We start from the raw sequence: 22,477 nt of genomic DNA on the forward strand, positions 1-22,477 counted from the left end.
GATCAAGATGTTTGGTCTGGAAACTCACCATTGGCAGCTCAATCTGAGGGGCGGATAAACGGCTGTCTGTCAAACTCACTCTGCACGCGATAGGATAGCGCTACAACCAACCAGAGCAACGAAGGTGAAGCAGAGCTGACTGATTAAACATTCGCCGTATCCGGTCGGCTAAACTCAGAACACATCTTCCCTTCTTAAAGCTACACTGTGTAACTTTTTTAGTTTATTCTTAGCTAAAAACACTTAGTTCTTTAAAAAATATATGTGCTCATTAATGTATATTAGAGTCGTGGTCAAAGCTGATTCGACAGACCGCCGTTCGCCAGTTTCTGTGTTTACTAGAAGCACGCAAACGCAACTCGGCCGCCGTCATTATGTTAAGCCCCGCCCACCGACTCTATTCACGATGTGATTGGCCAGACCAGAGTTTGCCGTTTACAGCTCAGAAGGGTATTGAGAGTTGCTAGACGACAGGCAGATTAGATTTGCTGTCGCTAGGGTGCGTCTAGATTTCTAGGCTAGATAATCAGTCTTTTGTCTTCCTGATCTATAAGCAACATCGTCAGTGATTCGATGAGCATCTATGGGTCTGATTGGCACTGATATGATGATAGGATTAGGCACTGAAATGTATGGGGTGTGTCCCTTTTACCTATACAACAGTAGCCTTCCTTTGTTTACATTGTCTCCTCCTCTACTGTGTAAAAATCCTCCTGAAATATGGATCAGTTACTGTTTAGAATTAGACTTGGACGACTGCAGCCACAGACGGCACGTGCTTTTCTCAATAAAGAGGAACGCCTGCCCCAAATATATACCAAAGGCCTCCTGGGCCCGGTTCTTCAAAAGAAAAAACAGATTACATAATCGGATCAGATCACGTAATCCAATCTGGGTTTTGATCCGGATCAAACCTTTAGTTTGGGTTTTTCAGAACTTTTTTGTAGGATTTGGATCACGTTGATCCAAAAAATCTGGATTAAACTGATCCCATCAGAAGGCTGGATTCAGCGTGGATTTCATGCCCAAAATGTAATGAAAACTTAAAAAAATATATTTGGATCATGCAGTATCTTACAAGATATCTTATTTATCCATAAGGTTTTAATTTGATTTGTTCATCCGTCAGTGATTAGGTACTGTAAAAAATTCTTTAGAAAATAAAGTTCCCTAGTTGCTTTAAAATGTTGAGTTAATACAATGAACATTTTTTGAGATTCGACAACCTTTATTAAAATATTATAATAAGATTGTGTAAGCATATTGGGTAATTGTGTGTTTTATTTGTGATGACGCAGCCAAATTGTGCTATTTTCATGATTTATCACGTGTGGTTCAGATACAATATATTCTGAGTTTCTATTTATTAGAACAAATTTCCTTCATTGTATCAACTCACATCTTTAATTTCAATAAACTCAAAATTTTAAGGCAACCAGGTTACTTACTTTTTTAAGGTAAACCAACAATTTTTTTTTTTTTTACAGTGGGCTTTAGCGTAGTCAGCCTTTAGGGACAGGCCTACAGCAGAGTAGAAAGAGTTTGGCCGCATAAAATAATCCCCAAACAACTGTCAAAATTGACCAAAAACAATACATTTTATTCTATATATTTGATTTAATATACTAATTTAATTCACCATAATCGAAAATATTTTAGTTTTTAGAATATTTATTAGTGATGCATGCAATGACTACAGTACATCTACACTTGATCCTCGTTCTAAATCTCCTCAGTGTTTGTCGGTCTCAGATGGGCGGACTGCTGGGAGAGGATGGGGTGGGCTTTATTTTGTTTTTAATGTGTATGTTTTCATTTCAAATAAAAATAAACGTATATTGACCCACACTGGCTGTTCTACGTGTTGCTCTTTACATATCTATAGTTGTGATTTCCTATCCTGTGTGAGCACTGGTTATCCACATCTGGTGATCCTGTAAAGTTCCTATATCCGGATCAGATTGATCCAATCCGATGTTGCTTTAAAAAAACTGGCTCTAAAATTAAATTGGATTACGAGATCACGGATCGCAAAAAAGGACGACTAAATCCGGATCAATTTTATCCAGATTAAACCTTTTAAAAAACCGGGCCCTGGGTGTACAAACCATTGATCCATTAATATAAATAATTTAAAAAACGGTATAATTCAATATGAAGTCTTCTTTGCTTTTTGCTCATCATTTCTTTGTATGCCAGTCTGGACAAAAACTGTCACACAAGCTGTCATGTTGCATCGCGTTATTATCACAAATAAAACAACGGAGCACACAAACACCAGTAACATGTTTAATTAATGATATAAGGGCAGCGCCCCCTGCAGGCCACCGCGCGCACTGCACAGACACACTAGCGCTCGCGCGCTTCACATTCGCACCAGTGTAGTGCGCGGTAGTGCGTCATCCGGGTATTGAGTGCGTGCAGAGACCGCGCTATAATGCACACTAGGCAGGTTGCGTAGGGTGAATGTGCGCCGCTCCCGCACGCCGTGAACGCGGAGTCTGTGCGCCGAGGTGTGTGTTCCTCTGACCGGAGCTCGAGATGGACCGAAGCGCGGTGGTTAAAGTCGGCGCGGTGGCGAGCGCCACGGTGTGCGCGCTGTTCGGCGGAGTCGTGCTCGCGCAGTACATGCTCACCAAAAAGCAGAGAGCGGGCAAGAAAACCAAGATAATCGAGATGGTGAGCGCGCATTTATACTTTCTCTCTGTGTGTCATGGCGTTCAGGGAGCGAGCGGATAAATTAACCGAGAGTTAAAAGCTGTCTGTCCGGTTGTCCTTTTTTGTGTGTCTGTAATGAATGTAATGATGATCTCGTAACTAAAGGCTCCAGAGATCAGCCATCATGGGCCCCGCGCGCGCCTCTGACGTCACTGCTGACGTAGGGCTGTAGAGGTCATTCAGCGCTCCGGATGTCTGCCTACTCGGAGTTAATAGTACTATCTCTTGTGTTTTATAGTGTGACTTTCAGTCGAACACCCATACTTCATGTGTAAACTTATTTGAAAGACTCAACTTTAGAACTACAATCCCATGAAGCATTGCGAATGACATAATCAAAACAAAAACTACAGTTAAACACAAAGCTGTTGATATGCATATAGAAATCGGAGCAGTTTGAGAGCTTCGTGGGAGTGGGTGGGGCTAGTTGCGTGATTTGAGTCTCTGATTGGTGGAGATTTTTGCAGGATCATGGGTAATGTAGTTTTTACTGGAGACTGTTAAACACGAAGACTTACAAAAAATACATTGAAACAATGCAGACTGATGGCTAACAGAGGCGTTTAGCATCGGTTAACAACCTCGGACCGGGAAGAGAGTTGCAGTAATGTCAGATTTGGGAAAGTTAATGTGTTTTTGAACAGTAAAGCATGAAACCCTATTCTAGATGTTTGCTTGTTTTGATTCTCTGATTGGTGGAGATTTTTGCAGGGTCGTGGGTAGTGTAGTTTTTACTGGGAATTCTGTTAAACACGATTATTTACTCTGGATAAATGCACCATAATGTGTTTTATAGAGTCACTTTCAGTCATGTGTAAACTTATTTGAAAGCCTGTGTACTGAATGGCTTTAGAACTACAATCCCATGAAGCATTGCGAATGACATAATCAAAACAAAAACATTGAAATGTTGAAATGTATAACGAATTATGAGCAGTTTGAGAGCGACTTGATTACATCGTTAGCAGTGCTTCATGGGAGTGTGTAGGGCTGGGCGATATGGCCCCCCCAAAAAATCCCCGATTTTTTCACTAAAAATTCGATTTACGATTTAAAACGATTTTTTTCCCCCTCCTACTTAAAATCAATCTGCAGATGACAAAGAAATTGTTCAAAACAAGTTTTAACTTTATTTTGTTTAGGTAAAATTAAATATTTGCGGCTTGGTAGAAGTGCCTACCTGGGGTGCAAAACTTTCAGCATGTGAATAACCCAGACCACTGCACAGTATAAATGGGCACCATATCTTTTGCAATATACAGTATTCATATCAAAGGTTTACTAATTGATATGCAGATCAAATTAACTTTTATTTTTCAATAGTCTCACACTGAACTGATCGACAGCTTCAGTGATTATTAAAGGAGCTCTTTACTTTACTGTAATTTAGTCACAATTTGAAGAAAAGTTTAGTTTTTCCTGAGACTGTGACTTCGTACTTTTCTCCATACATTAGGGAGTGAAAATCGCTAATAAATCAATAAGTGCTCTTCTGCTGGTTATAGTGGTGGGCATTTCATATCTTTTTTAAAATAAAAATGCTACAAAATGGATTACACATTTAAAAAAAATAAACTAAAAAAAACATTCCACTATTTCTTTCACAAGACCCCCTTTAAACTTTTAGTTTTACAAACCATCACATTAAAAATAACCTTACAATCGGATATTTAGAGCTTTGAAGTGCTGGAAATAAGTGTGAAGCTCTTGAAAACCATTGGAAAGTGCTTGAATTTTAATCTCAAAAGGTTGTACGAATCCTGAGATAAATAATGACAACAACAACATTAAATCCATGTGGTTTTACTACAGTAAATCATGGTGAATGTTGGTGATTTGTGACTGAAACCCCTGACCTTCGCTCAGCTCTGTTTGATCTCATCTGATATCTGTGGTTTATAACAGAATTCTGCCCCGACCGCTTCCACTAGATCACAGTAGCGATGGTGTGTTGATTTAAACGCTCTCTCACTGGATCACCAGCGCTGTGTATCGTGTCTGTCACGAGATTGGCCCGTGTGTGAGCTCGCGCTGCGTTCGTGTCAGCGCAGCTTTAAATGAGTAGGCTATAGCGCCTAGCGCGGTTCCGTTCAGACTTCAAACACACTTTGCAGCGGGGTATTGTTAATTGTTCTGTGAAAAACTGAATGTTGAAGCTATCCTTGTTGTTTGTGTACCTCTGTGGCAAACGCGCGCGGGGAGTGCTGAGCCATTACGGGAGCCCAGAGGGGAGCGTCGGCGGATTTTAAAGAGAAAACCGATGTTCATTCACAAAAATCGTCGTAAACTAAAAACTCGAATTAATCCATAAAATCGATTTATCGCCCAGCCCTAGGAGTGTGCGGGGCTAGTTGCTTGATATGAGTCTCTGATTGGTGGAGATTTTTGCAGGATCATGGGTAGTGTTAGCCTGGATGCCAGCCGAACTTAGCCCCGCCCACAAACATTTTAGGTCGGGCAATTCGGTCTGGCCTTGCTCCATAGAGGAGTAATTATCCCTGAACAGAAACTGTTCGGACCAATGAGATCATCAGGGCGGGCTTTAGCCGATGACGGACAGATGATCAACAGAAACTGACCAATGAGATCATCAGGGCGGGCTTTAGCCGATGACGGACAGATGATCAACAGAAACTGACCAATGAGATCATCAGGGCGGGCTTTAGCCGATGACGGACAGATGATCAACAGAAACTGACCAATGAGATCATCAGGGCGGGCTTTAGCCGATGACAGACAGATGATCAACAGTAACTGACCAATGAGATCATCAGGGCGGGCTTTAGCCGATGACGGACAGATGATCAACAGTAGCTGACCAATGAGATCATCAGGGCGGGCTTTAGCCGATGACGGACAGATGATCAACAGAATCTGACCAATGAGATCATCAGGGCGGGCTTTAGCCGATGACGGACAGATGATCGACAGAGACTGACCAATGAGATCATCAGGGCGGGCTTTAGCCGATGACGGACAGATGATCAACAGAGACTGACCAATGAGATCATCAGGGTGGGCTTTAGCCGATGACGGACAGATGATCAACAGAGACTGACCAATGAGATCATCAGGGCGGGCTTTAGCCGATGACGGACAGATGATCAACAGTAACTGACCAATGAGATCATCAGGGCGGGCTTTAGCCGATGACGGACAGATGATCAACAGCAACGTAATCATCACGTCATCAAAGGGGCTTGGGTTATATTTACTCGAATCCTAAACGGAGAGCGTGTTCGTATCTGCATCAGCTTCACTATTTCTCTCAGTAATGATGATCATGTTGGGTAAGTGCTCTGTGTATCATTAAATTATTTTACAACTCTAGCAAAGATCGTGTATTCCAGCCTGATTTCAGCGCGCGTGCAGACAGGGTTGCCAAGTTTTTACAACAAAACGCGGCAACTACTAGCCCTAAACATTAGCTTCTCAGGGGTTCTCTGGGGAAAAATGGTGTTTGGGGGGTAAAATGTGTGTTATTTTGGCAAGGTTGCTGCTAAAATTCGCACTCCAGGGTCTATATATCGCATAATAGTCGCTTACACCCGCAGACATAGAAAAGAACCGGCGGAAAAAACGCGGACTTGGCATCACAGTGCAGTTGAGCTCTGTTGACATTTGACAAGTAACGTTATGCGTGGCTCCGCTGCTCTGATTGGTTGTAGGTCTGTCCAATCGAGGGCTTTTCTGGTTGGGTTGAAACACGCCCCATAATCACAGCCCAATGAGCATCAGACTCATATTCTGACTAGAGTTCAGTATGACCACGTCAGGCTAGGGTAGTGGAGTTCTTTATTAGGAATTCTGTTAAACACTATAATTTACAAAAATAAGTTGAAACAATGCAGACTGACGGCTAACAGAGACGTATAGCATCAATTAACAACCTCGGACTGGGAGGAGAGTTGCAGTAATGTCAAATATGTAATGACGTAGGGCTGTAGAGGTCTACGTTTTTTTATTTTGAGCATTCAAGCATGAAGAGCCCCAAAACAAGAAGACTTTGAAAAAGGGCATGATATATCTTCTTTAAGATCTCTTACACTGTAAAAAATGCTCTTCTTACTCAGTATTTGTGTCTTGTTTCTAGTCTTACATCTAAAAATTCTAACATTAAGAAACATTTACTAGACAAGGACAAATTATTGAAGAAAAAGAGAAAAATAATCTTAATTCAAACACAAAACACATTATTTTTCTCACCCCATTGGCAGATTATTTATCTTATTTAAAGCAAAAACTCTCTTCATTTTGAGTTATTTTCCCCAAAACAAGACAATCATTTGTACTTGTCTAGTAATGTTAGAATTTTTAGAAATTCTTACTTTCTAAGTAAGAAAAGCATTTTTTTGCAGTGTACCTCTTGAGCCCCTTTCACACTGCACGTCGGACCCGTGATATTCCCGGAGCATTGCCGGGTCTCCTTCTGTGTGAAAGCAACCACGTCCCGGGATTGATTACCGAATTCGACCCGGGTCGGGGACCTAGTAATATTGCGGGGTTCGACCCGGGACGAGCGCCGTGTGAACAAAAGCCGAAACTAATGCTGCAGCGTGTGCGTAGTTATCGTGCGACTCCTAGAGCTTGTTTCTTCAATAACACACCCCTGCAGTGCCAGAAGAGCTCGTCTGTGTTTTAAACGCAGAGAGTGTTCGGATACAAAAGAAACTAAAATTAAACAAGCAGAAATGAGCGCAAACTGGACACAAGTCGAGACCGCGGAGCTCCTTACTATCCGCGCTGAAGCGGAGATCGCTCGCCGTTATACGTCACATCAGGATGTCACGTGTCGACTCGACCCGGGACCGTTACGGGTTGTGTGTGAAAGCGCACATATTACGGTATTTCGCTGGAAGTGTAAATGGACCAAATCTAGCGGCCCGGGAACAAATGCCGCGTCGCATAATCCGTGTATTTGCCGGAATCGCAGTGGGAAAGGGGCTTTTGTTTCAGACAGACATGCTTTATTTAGTCAGGCATAGTGACTTGAACAGAAGAAACCTGAACAGACTTGTAGAAGAACACTAAACCTGTTCATGCAGACATTGGGAAATGGAAAGTTTTCTAAAGTGACACAGGAACAGATCACATGCATACAGCACATCAGTGTGTTAATGCTCTGATTAATGACCATATTTCACCTTTGACCCTTGATAGGCTGCCTGTAAACAAAATTACAAATGTACAGAAAGATAATGTACATGCATTGAAACAATCAGTGTGTGTGTGTGTGTGTGTGTGTATTAGAGCCAGCGGGCCAGATTGTGTGTTATCATCAGAAGCTCAGGGCAAGTCTCCGCATGCTCTGCTGTCTCCATCATCCGCTGAGAGGAGTCGGCTAATCCCACGCTGAGCTCTGCTTATCGCTCCGCTGTCTGACGTGCTGGAATAACTCACAGCGTGATAATAGAGCGCTCGAACCCTGGCCTTATTGACCCACTCACACACACACACACACACACACGGTCCACTCATACCAGACTCAACCTCAGCACAATACACTTCTGTTATTAATGAGAGAGAGAGAGAGAGAGAGAGAGAGAGAGAGAGAGAGTGTGTGTGTGTGTGTGTGTGTGTGTGTGTGTGTGTGTGTGTGTGTGTGTGTGTGTGTGTGTGTGTGTGTGTGTGTGTACTTGTTTATATTACATTGTGTTACCACATGTCCCCACATTGTAAATAGATAAACAGACTAAATTATGTTTTTTTTGAAAATGTAAAAATGCAGAATGTTTCCAGTGATGGGTAGGTTTAGGGTGTGTGTGTGTGTGTGTGATGGGTAGGTTTAGGGAGTGTGAGTGTGTATGTTTGTGAGTGTGTATGTTAGTGAGTGAGAGTGTGTATGTTTTTTGAGTGTGTATGTTAGTGAGTGAGAGTGTGTATGTTAGTGAGTGTGAGTGTGTATGTTTGTGAGTGAGAGTGTGTATGTTAGTGAGTGAGAGTGTGTATGTTTGTGAGTGAGAGTGTGTATGTTAGTGAGTGAGAGTGTGTATGTTTGTGAGTGTGAGTGTGTATGTTTGTGAGTGAGAGTGTGTATGTTTGTGAGTGAGAGTGTGTATGTTAGTGAGTGAGAGTGTGTATGTTAGTGAGTGAGAGTGTGTATGTTAGTGAGTGTGAGTGTGTATGTTTGTGAGTGTGAGTGTGTATGTTTGTGAGTGAGAGTGTGTATGTTTGTGAGTGAGAGTGTGTATGTTAGTGAGTGAGAGTGTGTATGTTAGTGAGTGAGAGTGTGTATGTTTGTGAGTGAGAGTGTGTATGTTTGTGAGTGAGAGTGTGTATGTTAGTGAGTGAGAGTGTGTATGTTAGTGAGTGAGAGTGTGTATGTTTGTGAGTGTGAGTGTGTATGTTTGTGAGTGTGTATGTTTGTGAGTGAGAGTGTGTATGTTTGTGAGTGAGAGTGTGTATGTTAGTGAGTGAGAGTGTGTATGTTTGTGAGTGTGAGTGTGTATGTTTGTGAGTGTGAGTGTGTATGTTTCTGAGTGTGAGTGTGTATGTTAGTGAGTGAGAGTGTGTATGTTAGTGAGTGAGAGTGTGTATGTTAGTGAGTGAGAGTGTGTATGTTTGTGAGTGAGAGTGTGTATGTTTGTGAGTGTGTGTGTGTATGTTTGTGAGTGTGTGTGTGTATGTTTGTGAGTGTGTGTGTGTATGTTTGTGAGTGTGTGTGTGTATGTTTGTGAGTGTGTGTATGTATGTTTGTGAGTGAGAGTGTGTATGTTTGTGAGTGTGTGTGTGTATGTTTGTGAGTGAGAGTGTGTATGTTTGTGAGTGTGTGTGTGTATGTTTGTGAGTGTGTGTGTGTATGTTTGTGAGTGTGTATGTTAGTGAGTGAGAGTGTGTATGTTAGTGAGTGAGATTGTGTATGTTAGTGAGTGAGAGTGTGTATGTTAGTGAGTGAGAGTGTGTATGTTAGTGAGTGAGAGTGTGTATGTTTGTGAGTGTGTATGTTTGTGAGTGTGTATGTTAGTGAGTGTGTGTGTGTGTGTGTGTGTGTGTGTGTGTGTGTGTGTGTGTGTGTGTGTGTGTGTGTGTGTGTGTGTGTGTTTAAGAAGGCTGTGTGTCATGTGACTCCCTGCGGGGGTCAGATTAGGGGGTGTGGTCCGGTCTAGGGCAGCACTATATGAGCCCGAGTCAGACAGGACTGGCTTTCTTCTGTTGGACGCAGCGCTGCCTGAGGACGAGGTATGACAGCAGAGTTATCATCTTTACTCCAGTTATATCATGTTTACTCGTGCAGTCGAGCTGTTATCATCTTTACTCCAGTTATATCATGTTTACTCGTGCAGTCGAGCTGTTATCATCTTTACTCCAGTTATATCACATGTTTACTTGTGCAGTCGAGCTGTTATATCATGTTTCAGATGATAAATCATAAGTGGGTGTTTGGCATGCGTGTGTTATTCTGAGTGGCATGTGAATGTTAAGCAGGATCTGATTAATAAGCGCTCGTCTGCTGGACTTTTATTAGTTTCAGAACCGCACAATCTCTCTTGTGCAGGCTTGTAAACACAGGATCTGATTACCGTCTGCAGGGGGTTGTGGGTAATTTTGAGATCACTGTATTTATGGAGTAAAGGCGCGGAGGGACACGTCAGAATCACAGGATAATCTGTTTATGCAACTACAACAACTATTACCAACATTAATGCTCACTCAAATAAAGCTGAAATCAATTAGAAATATTAGTTGAAAAAATGTAAATGTTGCCTTGGCAATAAGCTAAATATGTTGAAGCACAAAAGTAACTTAATAATAAATAAACATTACAATAATGAAAGAAGAAGCACAGACCAGAATTACTAAGAATTGAACTCAAATTTACATGAAAGCTAAAAATATAATCAAACTAAAATAACACTGCAAAGCATTAAAAAGACATTAATTATGATTAAAATGCATTGCAGCGCTTTTAAATAACTCTGAAGACTGTATTTTGATTGAGCTTTGCTTCTGGCTCCTCCCCCTGTAGTGACATCAGCACAGAGGGGCGGGGCCAGGGGCGGGTCTGCATCTCATTGGCTGCATGTGTTTGTGCAGATCTGTTACATATGTCATATCTTGGGGAAAAAGAAGGTATTTAATGGAAACTAAAATGTAAAATTTCACATGAAATGGTAATAAAGTTAAGATGAAAAGGGTCTATTTTCACCAAAAGCTATGCAGAAATTTGTGGGTAAACCACTTCTTGCAAATTTAGAAAAAAATTCAGTCCAAAACCCAAAACAATAAATACAATACAGGATAAAATAAGTGGATAATTGTTTAAAATGACTAAATTGTGATTAAAAAGTATCAGTTGGTGAAAATATTGTCCTTAAACTTTGCAAGTTTATAATTTATTATAAACTTGGGTTATAACATTCTGTGTTACTGAATTTATCATTTCAAAAGCATTTCAGAATAGGGTCATTTCTGTCAAATTAACCACATGTTGGGGACTTCCCCGGCTCAGATATTTCATTTTTCTTAAGACAAGCATGTTCTATGCAATGTTTTAATAGAAAAAAAAAACAGATACATTTCTACTCCCATATATTAGATATCACCTCTCAGATATTCCTCTTTAAAAGCAGACGGCATCAGCTGTGCAAACTCGCCCACATTTGGCTGATGGCCACTGAGACTGTGTGCAGTTTACTCATGAAGCCTCTGGCTCCTCCCCCTGCCGTGACATCAGCACAGAGGGGCGGGGCCAGTGAAAGGACTGCATCTCATTGGCTGCGTGTGTTTATGCAGATGCCGGAGTTTGAGAAGAGCACCGTTCACATCAGAGACCCGGAGCGGGTGGAGCAGATCATCTGCAGCCTCATTAAAGGTGGAGCGGCCAAACTACAGGTACAGGAGCGCTCATTATAACGCTTAACACAGCGGTGTGTGTGACGGGAACGCTCATTATAACGCTTAACACAGCGGTGTGTGTGACAGGAACGCTCATTATAACGCTTTACACAGCGGTGTGTGTGACAGGAACGCTCATTATAACGCTTTACACAGCGGTGTGTGTGACAGGAACGCTCATTATAACGCTTTACACAGCGGTGTGTGTGACAGGAACGCTCATTATAACGCTTTACACAGCTGTGTGTGAGACAGGAACACTCATTATAACGCTTTACACAGCGGTGTGTGTGACGGGAACGCTCATTATAACGCTTTACACAGCGGTGTGTGTGACGGGAACGCTCATTATAACGCTTAACACAGCGGTGTGTGTGACGGGAACGCTCATTATAACGCTTAACACAGCGGTGTGTGTGACAGGAACGCTCATTATAACGCTTTACACAGCGGTGTGTGTGACGGGAACGCTCATTATAACGCTTAACACAGCGGTGTGTGTGACAGGAACGCTCATTATAACGCTTTACACAGCGGTGTGTGTGACAGGAACGCTCATTATAACGCTTTACACAGCGGTGTGTGTGACAGGAACGCTCATTATAACGCTTTACACAGCGGTGTGTGTGACGGGAACGCTCATTATAACGCTTTACACAGCTGTGTGTGTGACAGGAACGCTCATTATAACGCTTTACACAGCGGTGTGTGTGACGGGAACGCTCATTATAACGCTTTACACAGCGGTGTGTGTGACGGGAACGCTCATTATAACGCTTTACACAGCGGTGTGTGTGACGGGAACGCTCATTATAACGCTTTACACAGCGGTGTGTGTGACAGGAACGCTCATTATAACGCTTTACACAGCGGTGTGTGTGACGGGAACGCTCATTATAACGCTTTACACAGCGGTGTGTGTGACGGGAACGCTCATTATAACGCTTTACACAGCGGTGTGTGTGACAGGAACGCTCATTATAACGCTTTACACAGCGGTGTGTGTGACAGGAACGCTCATTATAACGCTTTACACAGCGGTGTGTGAGACAGGAACGCTCATTATAACGCTTTACAAAGCGGTGTGTGTGACAGGAACGCTCATTATAACGCTTTACACAGCGGTGTGTGTGAGACAGGAACGCTCATTATAACGCTTTACACAGCGGTGTGTGTGAGACAGGAACGCTCATTATAACGCTTTACACAGCGGTGTGTGTGACAGGAACGCTCATTATAACGCTTTACACAGCGGTGTGTGTGACAGGAACGCTCATTATAACGCTTTACACAGCGGTGTGTGTGACGGGAACGCTCATTATAACGCTTTACACAGCGGTGTGTGTGACGGGAACGCTCATTATAACGCTTTACACAGCGGTGTGTGTGACAGGAACGCTCATTATAACGCTTTACACAGCGGTGTGTGTGACGGGAACGCTCATTATAACGCTTTACACAGCGGTGTGTGTGACGGGAACGCTCATTATAACGCTTTACACAGCGGTGTGTGTGACGGGAACGCTCATTATAACGCTTTACACAGCGGTGTGTGTGACTGGAACGCTCATTATAACGCTTTACACAGCGGTGTGTGTGACCGGAACGCTCATTATAACGCTTTACACAGCGGTGTGTGTGACGGGAACGCTCATTATAACGCTTTACACAGCGGTGTGTGTGACAGGAACGCTCATTATAACGCTTTACACAGCGGTGTGTGTGACGGGAACGCTCATTATAACGCTTTACACAGCGGTGTGTGTGACAGGAACGCTCATTATAACGCTTTACACAGCGGTGTGTGTGACGGGAACGCTCATTATAACGCTTTACACAGCGGTGTGTGTGACGGGAACGCTCATTATAACGCTTTACACAGCGGTGTGTGTGACGGGAACGCTCATTATAACGCTTTACACAGCGGTGTGTGTGACGGGAACGCTCATTATAACGCTTTACACAGCGGTGTGTGTGACGGGAACGCTCATTATAACGCTTTACACAGCGGTGTGTGTGACGGGAACGCTCATTATAACGCTTTACACAGCGGTGTGTGTGACGGGAACGCTCATTATAACGCTTTACACAGCGGTGTGTGTGACGGGAACGCTCATTATAACGCTTTACACAGCGGTGTGTGTGACCGGGAACGCTCATTATAACGCTTTACACAGCGGTGTGTGTGACGGGAACGCTCATTATAACGCTTTACACAGCGGTGTGTGTGACAGGAACGCTCATTATAACGCTTTACACAGCGGTGTGTGTGACGGGAACGCTCATTATAACGCTTTACACAGCGGTGTGTGACAGGAACGCTCATTATAACGCTTTACACAGCGGTGTGTGTGACGGGAACGCTCATTATAACGCTTTACACAGCGGTGTGTGTGACGGGAACGCTCATTATAACGCTTTACACAGCGGTGTGTGTGACGGGAACGCTCATTATAACGCTTTACACAGCGGTGTGTGTGACGGGAACGCTCATTATAACGCTTTACACAGCGGTGTGTGTGACGGGAACGCTCATTATAACGCTTTACACAGCGGTGTGTGTGACGGGAACGCTCATTATAACGCTTTACACAGCGGTGTGTGTGACGGGAACGCTCATTATAACGCTTTACACAGCGGTGTGTGTGACAGGAACGCTCATTATAACGCTTTACACAGCGGTGTGTGTGACGGGAACGCTCATTATAACGCTTTACACAGCGGTGTGTGTGACAGGAACGCTCATTATAACGCTTTACACAGCGGTGTGTGTGACGGGAACGCTCATTATAACGCTTTACACAGCGGTGTGTGTGACGGGAACGCTCATTATAACGCTTTACACAGCGGTGTGTGAGACGGGAACGCTCATTATAACGCTTTACACAGCGGTGTGTGTGACGGGAACGCTCATTATAACACTTTACACAGCGGTGTGTGAGACGGGAACGCTCATTATAACGCTTTACACAGCGGTGTGTGTGACAGGAACGCGCTCATTATAACGCTTTACACAGCGGTGTGTGAGACAGGAACGCTCATTATAACGCTTTACACAGCGGTGTGTGTGACGGGAACGCTCATTATAACGCTTTACACAGCGGTGTGTGTGACAGGAACGCTCATTATAACGCTTTATACAGCGGTGTGTGTGACGGGAACGCTCATTATAACGCTTTACACAGCGGTGTGTGTGACGGGAACGCTCATTATAACGCTTTATACAGCGGTGTGTGTGACAGGAAAGCTCATTATAACACTTTACACAGCGGTGTGTGTGACGGGAACGCTCATTATAACGCTTTACACAGCGGTGTGTGTGACGGGAACGCTCATTATAACGCTTTACACAGCGGTGTGTGTGACGGGAACGCTCATTATAACGCTTTACACAGCGGTGTGTGTGATGGGAACGCTCATTATAACGCTTTACACAGCGGTGTGTGTGACAGGAACGCTCATTATAACGCTTTACACAGCGGTGTGTGTGACAGGAACGCTCATTATAACGCTTTACACAGCGGTGTGTGAGACGGGAACGCTCATTATAACGCTTTACACAGCGGTGTGTGTGACGGGAACGCTCATTATAACGCTTTACACAGCGGTGTGTGTGACGGGAACGCTCATTATAACGCTTTACACAGCGGTGTGTGTGACGGGAACGCTCATTATAACGCTTTACACAGCTGTGTGTGTGACGGGAACGCTCATTATAACGCTTTACACAGCGGTGTGTGACAGGAACGCTCATTATAACGCTTTACACAGCGGTGTGTGTGACGGGAACGCTCATTATAACGCTTTACACAGCGGTGTGTGTGACGGGAACGCTCATTATAACGCTTTACACAGCGGTGTGTGTGACGGGAACGCTCATTATAACGCTTTACACAGCGGTGTGTGTGACAGGAACGCTCATTATAACGCTTTACACAGCGGTGTGTGTGACGGGAACGCTCATTATAACGCTTTACACAGCGGTGTGTTTGACGGGAACGCTCATTATAACGCTTTACACAGCGGTGTGTGTGACGGGAACGCTCATTATAACGCTTTACACAGCGGTGTGTGTGACGGGAACGCTCATTATAACGCTTTACACAGCGGTGTGTGTGACAGGAACGCTCATTATAACGCTTTACACAGCGGTGTGTGTGACGGGAACGCTCATTATAACGCTTTACACAGCGGTGTGTGTGACGGGAACGCTCATTATAACGCTTAACACAGCGGTGTGTGTGACGGGAACGCTCATTATAACGCTTTACACAGCGGTGTGTGTGACAGGAACGCTCATTATAACGCTTTACACAGCGGTGTGTGTGACGGGAACGCTCATTATAACGCTTTACACAGCGGTGTGTGTGACGGGAACGCTCATTATAACGCTTTACACAGCGGTGTGTGTGACGGGAACGCTCAGGCCATCCTTAAAAATATTTTGGTTTGCAGTAACAGTAAAAAAAAATTAAAAAAGGGTCGGTAGGTAGGTCTATATTTTTTTTTTCAAATTTTAATACAAAAAAAAATGTACATTTTTGGTGATGGTGATTACGTAGGTATGAATTTAAACAAATTGGCATATCGTGACATCATCACTGACTGGGTCTTCAAGCCGTGCCTTCGGGCGTGTAGGCTAATTGCAGGCTATATAGACAACAAACAAATTGAAATATTTGTCAAAAACATGTTTATTGCATAAATTTCAGGTGCATTCTTTAAGAAAAGGGTCCAAACACCAGCTAGCTGTCATTGACTCAAAGCTGTCAACCCTCCCTTTTTTTCCGGGTTTCTCACGTATTTTAGCTCTTTTCCCGCTGTCTTCCCGTTTTAGTATTTTCCCGTGATATGTTTCTTATTTTTATGCTCGATTGTGTTAACTCAGAACACGCAACTATCTGTGTCTCTGAAGTGGCTTGCACTTCTTGCCAGACCAACGCATCTGGTGATATAGACTAGTGCATTTGAATATTAAAAAGCAAAAAGTTGTTTTTATGAATTCAATTAATTAAGTAGCTATAACCAGCTATTCAATCAAGAGCAGTGAGTGAGTCCTTATCTTTTGTTTGACAGACAGCAGTAAAGGCTACTGCCCCTTTAAGACCTAATACAGAGATATGCATCGTCTTTCTCAACTGTATAAAGTTCTCTTAAGGGATATAGACTGTCTGATGGATACTCATCAAGATCGACATGTTGACATACTTTTTGTGTGAGTTTATCCGTTCAAACACAAGACTTGAAAGAACTCAATATTTGCGCGCTGCGCACAGAGACAGATCTTCTCTCACTGCAGAGGGTTCTCATTCGCGTCTTCTGGCGAATATACTGAGTGATGATGGCGAAAATGACTGGTCATACGGCAGCACTCGCATGCATTGAACACAGTTTACAAATATAGACCGTTTTGCCCATGTTTTCTTTTATTATCGCTGTTGTAGTGCACGTGTATCCATCGACAGAACCGCACATAAAGCATTATTTTTCAAGTTACAACCAGTGCCGCCGCTCCCACCATGCACTGGGGTCGAGCAGAACACACGCTACCCATAGCAACGCGTTATGACAACGACATTTCAGACTGACAGAGACAAGATAAACGGCTTTTCCGCCATTTGTTACTGTTTTGTACACGTTGTTATATTAATTATAATTCAAAATCTGTTTTATTCGCCACAATATAGTAATGATAAATGTTGAGAGCGGCACTTTTGATTCATTTTCAAAAAGGACAGGGGCTCAAACTAAGCCCTCCCTTCTGCAGTGCACTTGCCCGGTGTGTGTAACGTGTCCATGGTCCTGACTCCTGTCACACGGCGAAATCTCCGACAGGGCTTTAACAGTCTAACGTTACAGTGAATGAGAGTATGAGCCGAGCCGAAACGAACGCACGTGCAGGCCATGGTGTGACATCCGTTAACCATAGTGTAAACATAGATGACGTCACAGGTTTTTCTATAAACGAAAGAACGTAGCCTTCGTTTGTATGGCCCAGGCAATTTATACATTTATAATACTTACTAAAATATAATTCATATTATTTTATTACTGTTGTATTAGTTGTTTGAAAAGTAAAAAAAGAAATTGGTCGGTCTTAAAGCCAATTTACAACCGGCAAGTCGGTCGGACTAAAAGGAAAAAAAAATAAAAAATTGAGTCGGCCCTAAATTGACAGGGTCGGTCGGGTTACGGCAAACAAGAATATTTTTAAGGATGGCCTCATTATAACGCTTTACACAGCGGTGTGTGAGACGGGAACGCTCATTATAACGCTTTACACAGCGGTGTGTGTGACGGGAACGCTCATTATAACGCTTTACACAGCGGTGTGTGAGACGGGAACGCTCATTATAACGCTTTACACAGCGGTGTGTGTGACGGGAACGCTCATTATAACGCTTTACACAGCGGTGTGTGAGACGGGAACGCTCATTATAACGCTTTACACAGCGGTGTGTGTGACGGGAACGCTCATTATAACGCTTTACACAGCGGTGTGTGTGACGGGAACGCTCATTATAACGCTTTACACAGCGGTGTGTGTGATGGGAACGCTCATTATAACGCTTTACACAGCGGTGTGTGTGATGGGAACGCTCATTATAACGCTTTACACAGCGGTGTGTGAGACAGGAACGCTCATTATAACGCTTTACACAGCGGTGTGTGTGACAGGAACGCTCATTATAACGCTTTACACAGCGGTGTGTGAGACAGGAACGCTCATTATAACGCTTTACACAGCGGTGTGTGAGACAGGAACGCTCATTATAACGCTTTATACAGCGGTGTGTGAGACAGGAACGCTCATTATAACGCTTTACACAGCGGTGTGTGTGACAGGAACGCTCATTATAACGCTTTACACAGCGGTGTGTGAGACAGGAACGCTCATTATAACGCTTTACACAGCGGTGTGTGTGACAGGAACGCTCATTATAACGCTTTACACAGCGGTGTGTGTGACGGGAACGCTCATTATAACGCTTTACACAGCGGTGTGTGTGACGGGAACGCTCATTATAACGCTTTACACAGCGGTGTGTGTGACAGGAACGCTCATTATAACGCTTTACACAGCGGTGTGTGTGACAGGAACGCTCATTATAACGCTTTACACAGCGGTGTGTGTGACAGGAACGCTCATTATAACGCTTTACACAGCGGTGTGTGTGACAGGAACGCTCATTATAACGCTTTACACAGCGGTGTGTGTGACAGGAACGCTCATTATAACGCTTTACACAGCGGTGTGTGTGACAGGAACGCTCATTATAACGCTTTACACAGCGGTGTGTGTGACAGGAACGCTCATTATAACGCTTTACACAGCGGTGTGTGTGACAGGAACGCTCATTATAACGCTTTACACAGCGGTGTGTGAGACAGGAACGCTCATTATAATGCTTTACACAGCGGTGTGTGTGACGGGAACGCTCATTATAACGCTTTACACAGCGGTGTGTGTGACAGGAACGCTCATTATAACGCTTTACACAGCGGTGTGTGTGACGGGAACGCTCATTATAACGCTTTACACAGCGGTGTGTGAGACAGGAACGCTCATTATAACGCTTTACACAGCGGTGTGTGTGACAGGAACGCTCATTATAACGCTTTATACAGCGGTGTGTGTGACGGGAACGCTCATTATAACGCTTTATACAGCGGTGTGTGTGACGGGAACGCTCATTATAACGCTTTACACAGCGGTGTGTGTGACAGGAACGCTCATTATAACGCTTTACACAGCGGTGTGTGTGACAGGAACGCTCATTATAACGCTTTACACAGCGGTGTGTGTGACGGGAACGCTCATTATAACGCTTTACACAGCGGTGTGTGAGACAGGAACACTCATTATAACGCTTTATACAGCGGTGTGTGAGACAGGAACACTCATTATAACGCTTTATACAGCGGTGTGTGTGACGGGAACGCTCATTATAACGCTTTACACAGCGGTGTGTGAGACAGGAACGCTCATTATAACGCTTTATACAGCGGTGTGTGAGACAGGAACACTCATTATAACGCTTTATACAGCGGTGTGTGTGACGGGAACGCTCATTATAACGCTTTACACAGCGGTGTGTGAGACAGGAACACTCATTATAACGCTTTATACAGCGGTGTGTGAGACAGGAACACTCATTATAACGCTTTACACAGCGGTGTGTGTGACGGGAACGCTCATTATAACGCTTTACACAGCGGTGTGTGAGACGGGAACGCTCATTATAACGCTTTATACAGCGGTGTGTGTGACGGGAACGCTCATTATAACGCTTTACACAGCGGTGTGTGAGACAGGAACACTCATTATAACGCTTTATACAGCGGTGTGTGAGACAGGAACACTCATTATAACGCTTTACACAGCGGTGTGTGAGACAGGAACACTCATTATAACGCTTTATAAAGCGGTGTGTGAGACAGGAACACTCATTATAACGCTTTATACATCTGTCTATAACACACATTTAATGTTGCACGACTCCTTCTCTTCTGCAGATCATCACAGACTTTGATATGACGTTAAGCAGGTTTGCTGTCAATGGAAAACGCTGCCCAACATGTCATAGTGAGTACAAAAAACTGGGTAGCACTTTATTTTAAAGGGTTAGTTCGTCCAAAAATGAAATGTCATTAACATAGTGTCATTATGTTCATCTTCACACACAGTCTAAGATATTTTCTATTTAGTCCGAGAGTGTATGCAAGTGTATGCACACTATACTGTCCATGTCCAGAAAGGTACAGAGGTGGACAAAGTACGCAATTTCATTACTTGAGTAAAAGTACTGCTGGTCAAATGTTACTCCGTTACAAGTGAATGTTGTAAAAACAGATTTTTACTGGAGTAAAAGTACATAAGTATTAGTTTTCAAAAGTAAATGTCCTTCTTTATGTCGCCGCATTATTGTATTATAGTTGTATAAATGCACATTATGCCATCATGGTTTAAGCCAGTCAGTGACGCTCCATCTGACACACTAGCAGACGACTAACTTAAACTCATTTAAATACTTGTAGAAAAGTTACAAAGCTCTTTATAAAGCTGCTGTCACTTTAAGGCCGAATGCACGGATCCAATACACTGATACACATCTGATATTCTCACACTGTTCACCTTCACTGAAGACAGAATCAACTTTGTTTATGTGAATATTCCACTAAATGAGCATTTGGACATCCGTCTTCTTCCATTTTGGAAGTAGAGTAAAAAGGACGATATTTGTCTTTCAGATGGAGTGAAGTTAAAGTCATAAGTTTACAGAAAAAAATAATACTCCAGTAAAGCACAGATACTCAAACAGTGAACTTCAGTACAGGACTCGAGTAGATGAGCTGAGGGACTGTCCAGATCTGATTAGAAGCAGGAGAAATGGGCAAGTATTGTCTTCTCTTCCGTGTTCCTCAAATAAAGATTCAAGCGGTTGTGAAGCAGCGTATTGATTCGGATCGCCAATGTCTCGTGATTTCAGCAGTTAGACACGCGATCCGAATCATGAATCAATTCGCTTCTCTTCATTTTTAAATTATTTGGAAATTATTTGGAAAAGCCCAATCAGGGACAGGAGTTGAGAATTAGCACTAGCTATAAACTCTATATGCAGCGCATCATTTGCAGTACTTGTATTGTAGCTATGTCTGTATGCATTGTCCCTGCTAAATAAACTAATAAATAAGATAAAAAAATAACCTTTTGAATCTTTATTTGAGGATTGAACACAAACCCGGAAGAGAAGCCAATGCTGAATAAAGTCGTAGTTTTTGTTATTTTTGGACCCAAATGTATTTTGGATGCTTCAAGAGACTCTAATTAACCCACTGATGTCTCATATGGACTACTGTGATGATGTTTTTATTCCCTTTCTGGACATGGACAGTATAGTGTGCATACACTTGCATACGCTCTCGGACTAAATATAAAATATCTTAAACTGTGTGTGAAGATGAACGGAGGTCTTACGGGTGTGGAGCGACATTAGGGAGACGAGTTAATGACAGAAGATTCATTTCTGGCTGAACTAACCCTTTTAGGGTCCAGAACAAGGCATTCCTTAGGCATTAATTAATTATTAACTTGTTCACAATTAAGCATTACACTGTAAAAAAAAAAAAAAATATATATATATATATATATATAAATAAATAAGTTACCTGGTTGCCTTAATTTCGAGTTCATTGAAATTAAAAAATTGAGTTAATACAATGAAAAACATTTTTGAGAATCAACAACCTTTGAGATTTTGTAAGCATATTGGGTAATTGTGTGTTTTATTTGTGATGACGCAGCCAAATTGTGCTATTTTCATGATTTATCACATTTTTTATGTGGTTCAGATACAATAATATTTTGAGTTTCTATTTATTAAAGCAATTTCCTTCATTGTATCAACTCAAATGTTTAATTTCAATAAACTCAAAGTTTTAAGGCAACCAGGCTACTTACTTTTTAAAAATTTAAACCATTTTTTACAGTGTAGTTAATCACAAACACACTAGGTATTAAGGGTTAACTTCACATTTTAAGGGTCCGGAAATATGCATTAGCTAAACTAGTAATAAATGGTTTGCTTGTTCACAATTATGCATTATGGTAGTTAAGTATTGGACACAATGGTAATTCATTATTAATGTTACATTATAGTAACGGCATATTAGCAATTATTTACAACTTAATAAGCCATATATTATTTTTGTGTAGTGATGTAATAATATTTCTGTACCATTCTGCTAAGTTAACTGAACAATAAGCTAGTAGTTATGTTTAAATACAGCTGATTTTGCCGAAATGGTAGTAACGTTAACATGAAAAGGGTCTATTTTCACCAAAAGCTATGCAGACATTTGTGGATAAACCAAAATGAGAAAAAAATCTGTCCAAAATAGAAAACAATAAATGCAATTCTGA

General features: G+C 42.6%; 1 protein-coding gene across 3 annotated transcripts in view; it reads left to right on the plus strand.

Annotated features, from left to right (window-relative positions):
• Positions 1 to 2,397: 2,397 nt before the first annotated feature.
• nt5c3a (5'-nucleotidase, cytosolic IIIA) overlaps positions 2,398 to 22,477 on the plus strand; it is a 29,967-nt gene continuing 9,887 nt past the window's right edge. The window contains exons 1-3 of one of the 3 annotated variants that reach the window (XM_067449389.1): positions 2,398 to 2,679; positions 11,452 to 11,550; positions 20,071 to 20,140. In XM_067449389.1, the coding sequence (XP_067305490.1) occupies positions 2,542 to 2,679; positions 11,452 to 11,550; positions 20,071 to 20,140 (307 nt within the window). In that variant the 5' untranslated portion in view covers positions 2,398 to 2,541. Of the gene's footprint in view, positions 2,680 to 9,734; positions 9,898 to 10,693; positions 10,789 to 11,451; positions 11,551 to 20,070; positions 20,141 to 22,477 lie in introns of those variants that run through there. The other 2 variants (XM_067449390.1, XM_067449391.1) reach the window with 2 other exon arrangements.

The sequence above is a fragment of the Pseudorasbora parva genome, chromosome 7, assembly GCF_024679245.1.
Source record: "Pseudorasbora parva isolate DD20220531a chromosome 7, ASM2467924v1, whole genome shotgun sequence".
Taxonomy (NCBI): Eukaryota; Metazoa; Chordata; class Actinopteri; order Cypriniformes; family Gobionidae; genus Pseudorasbora; species Pseudorasbora parva.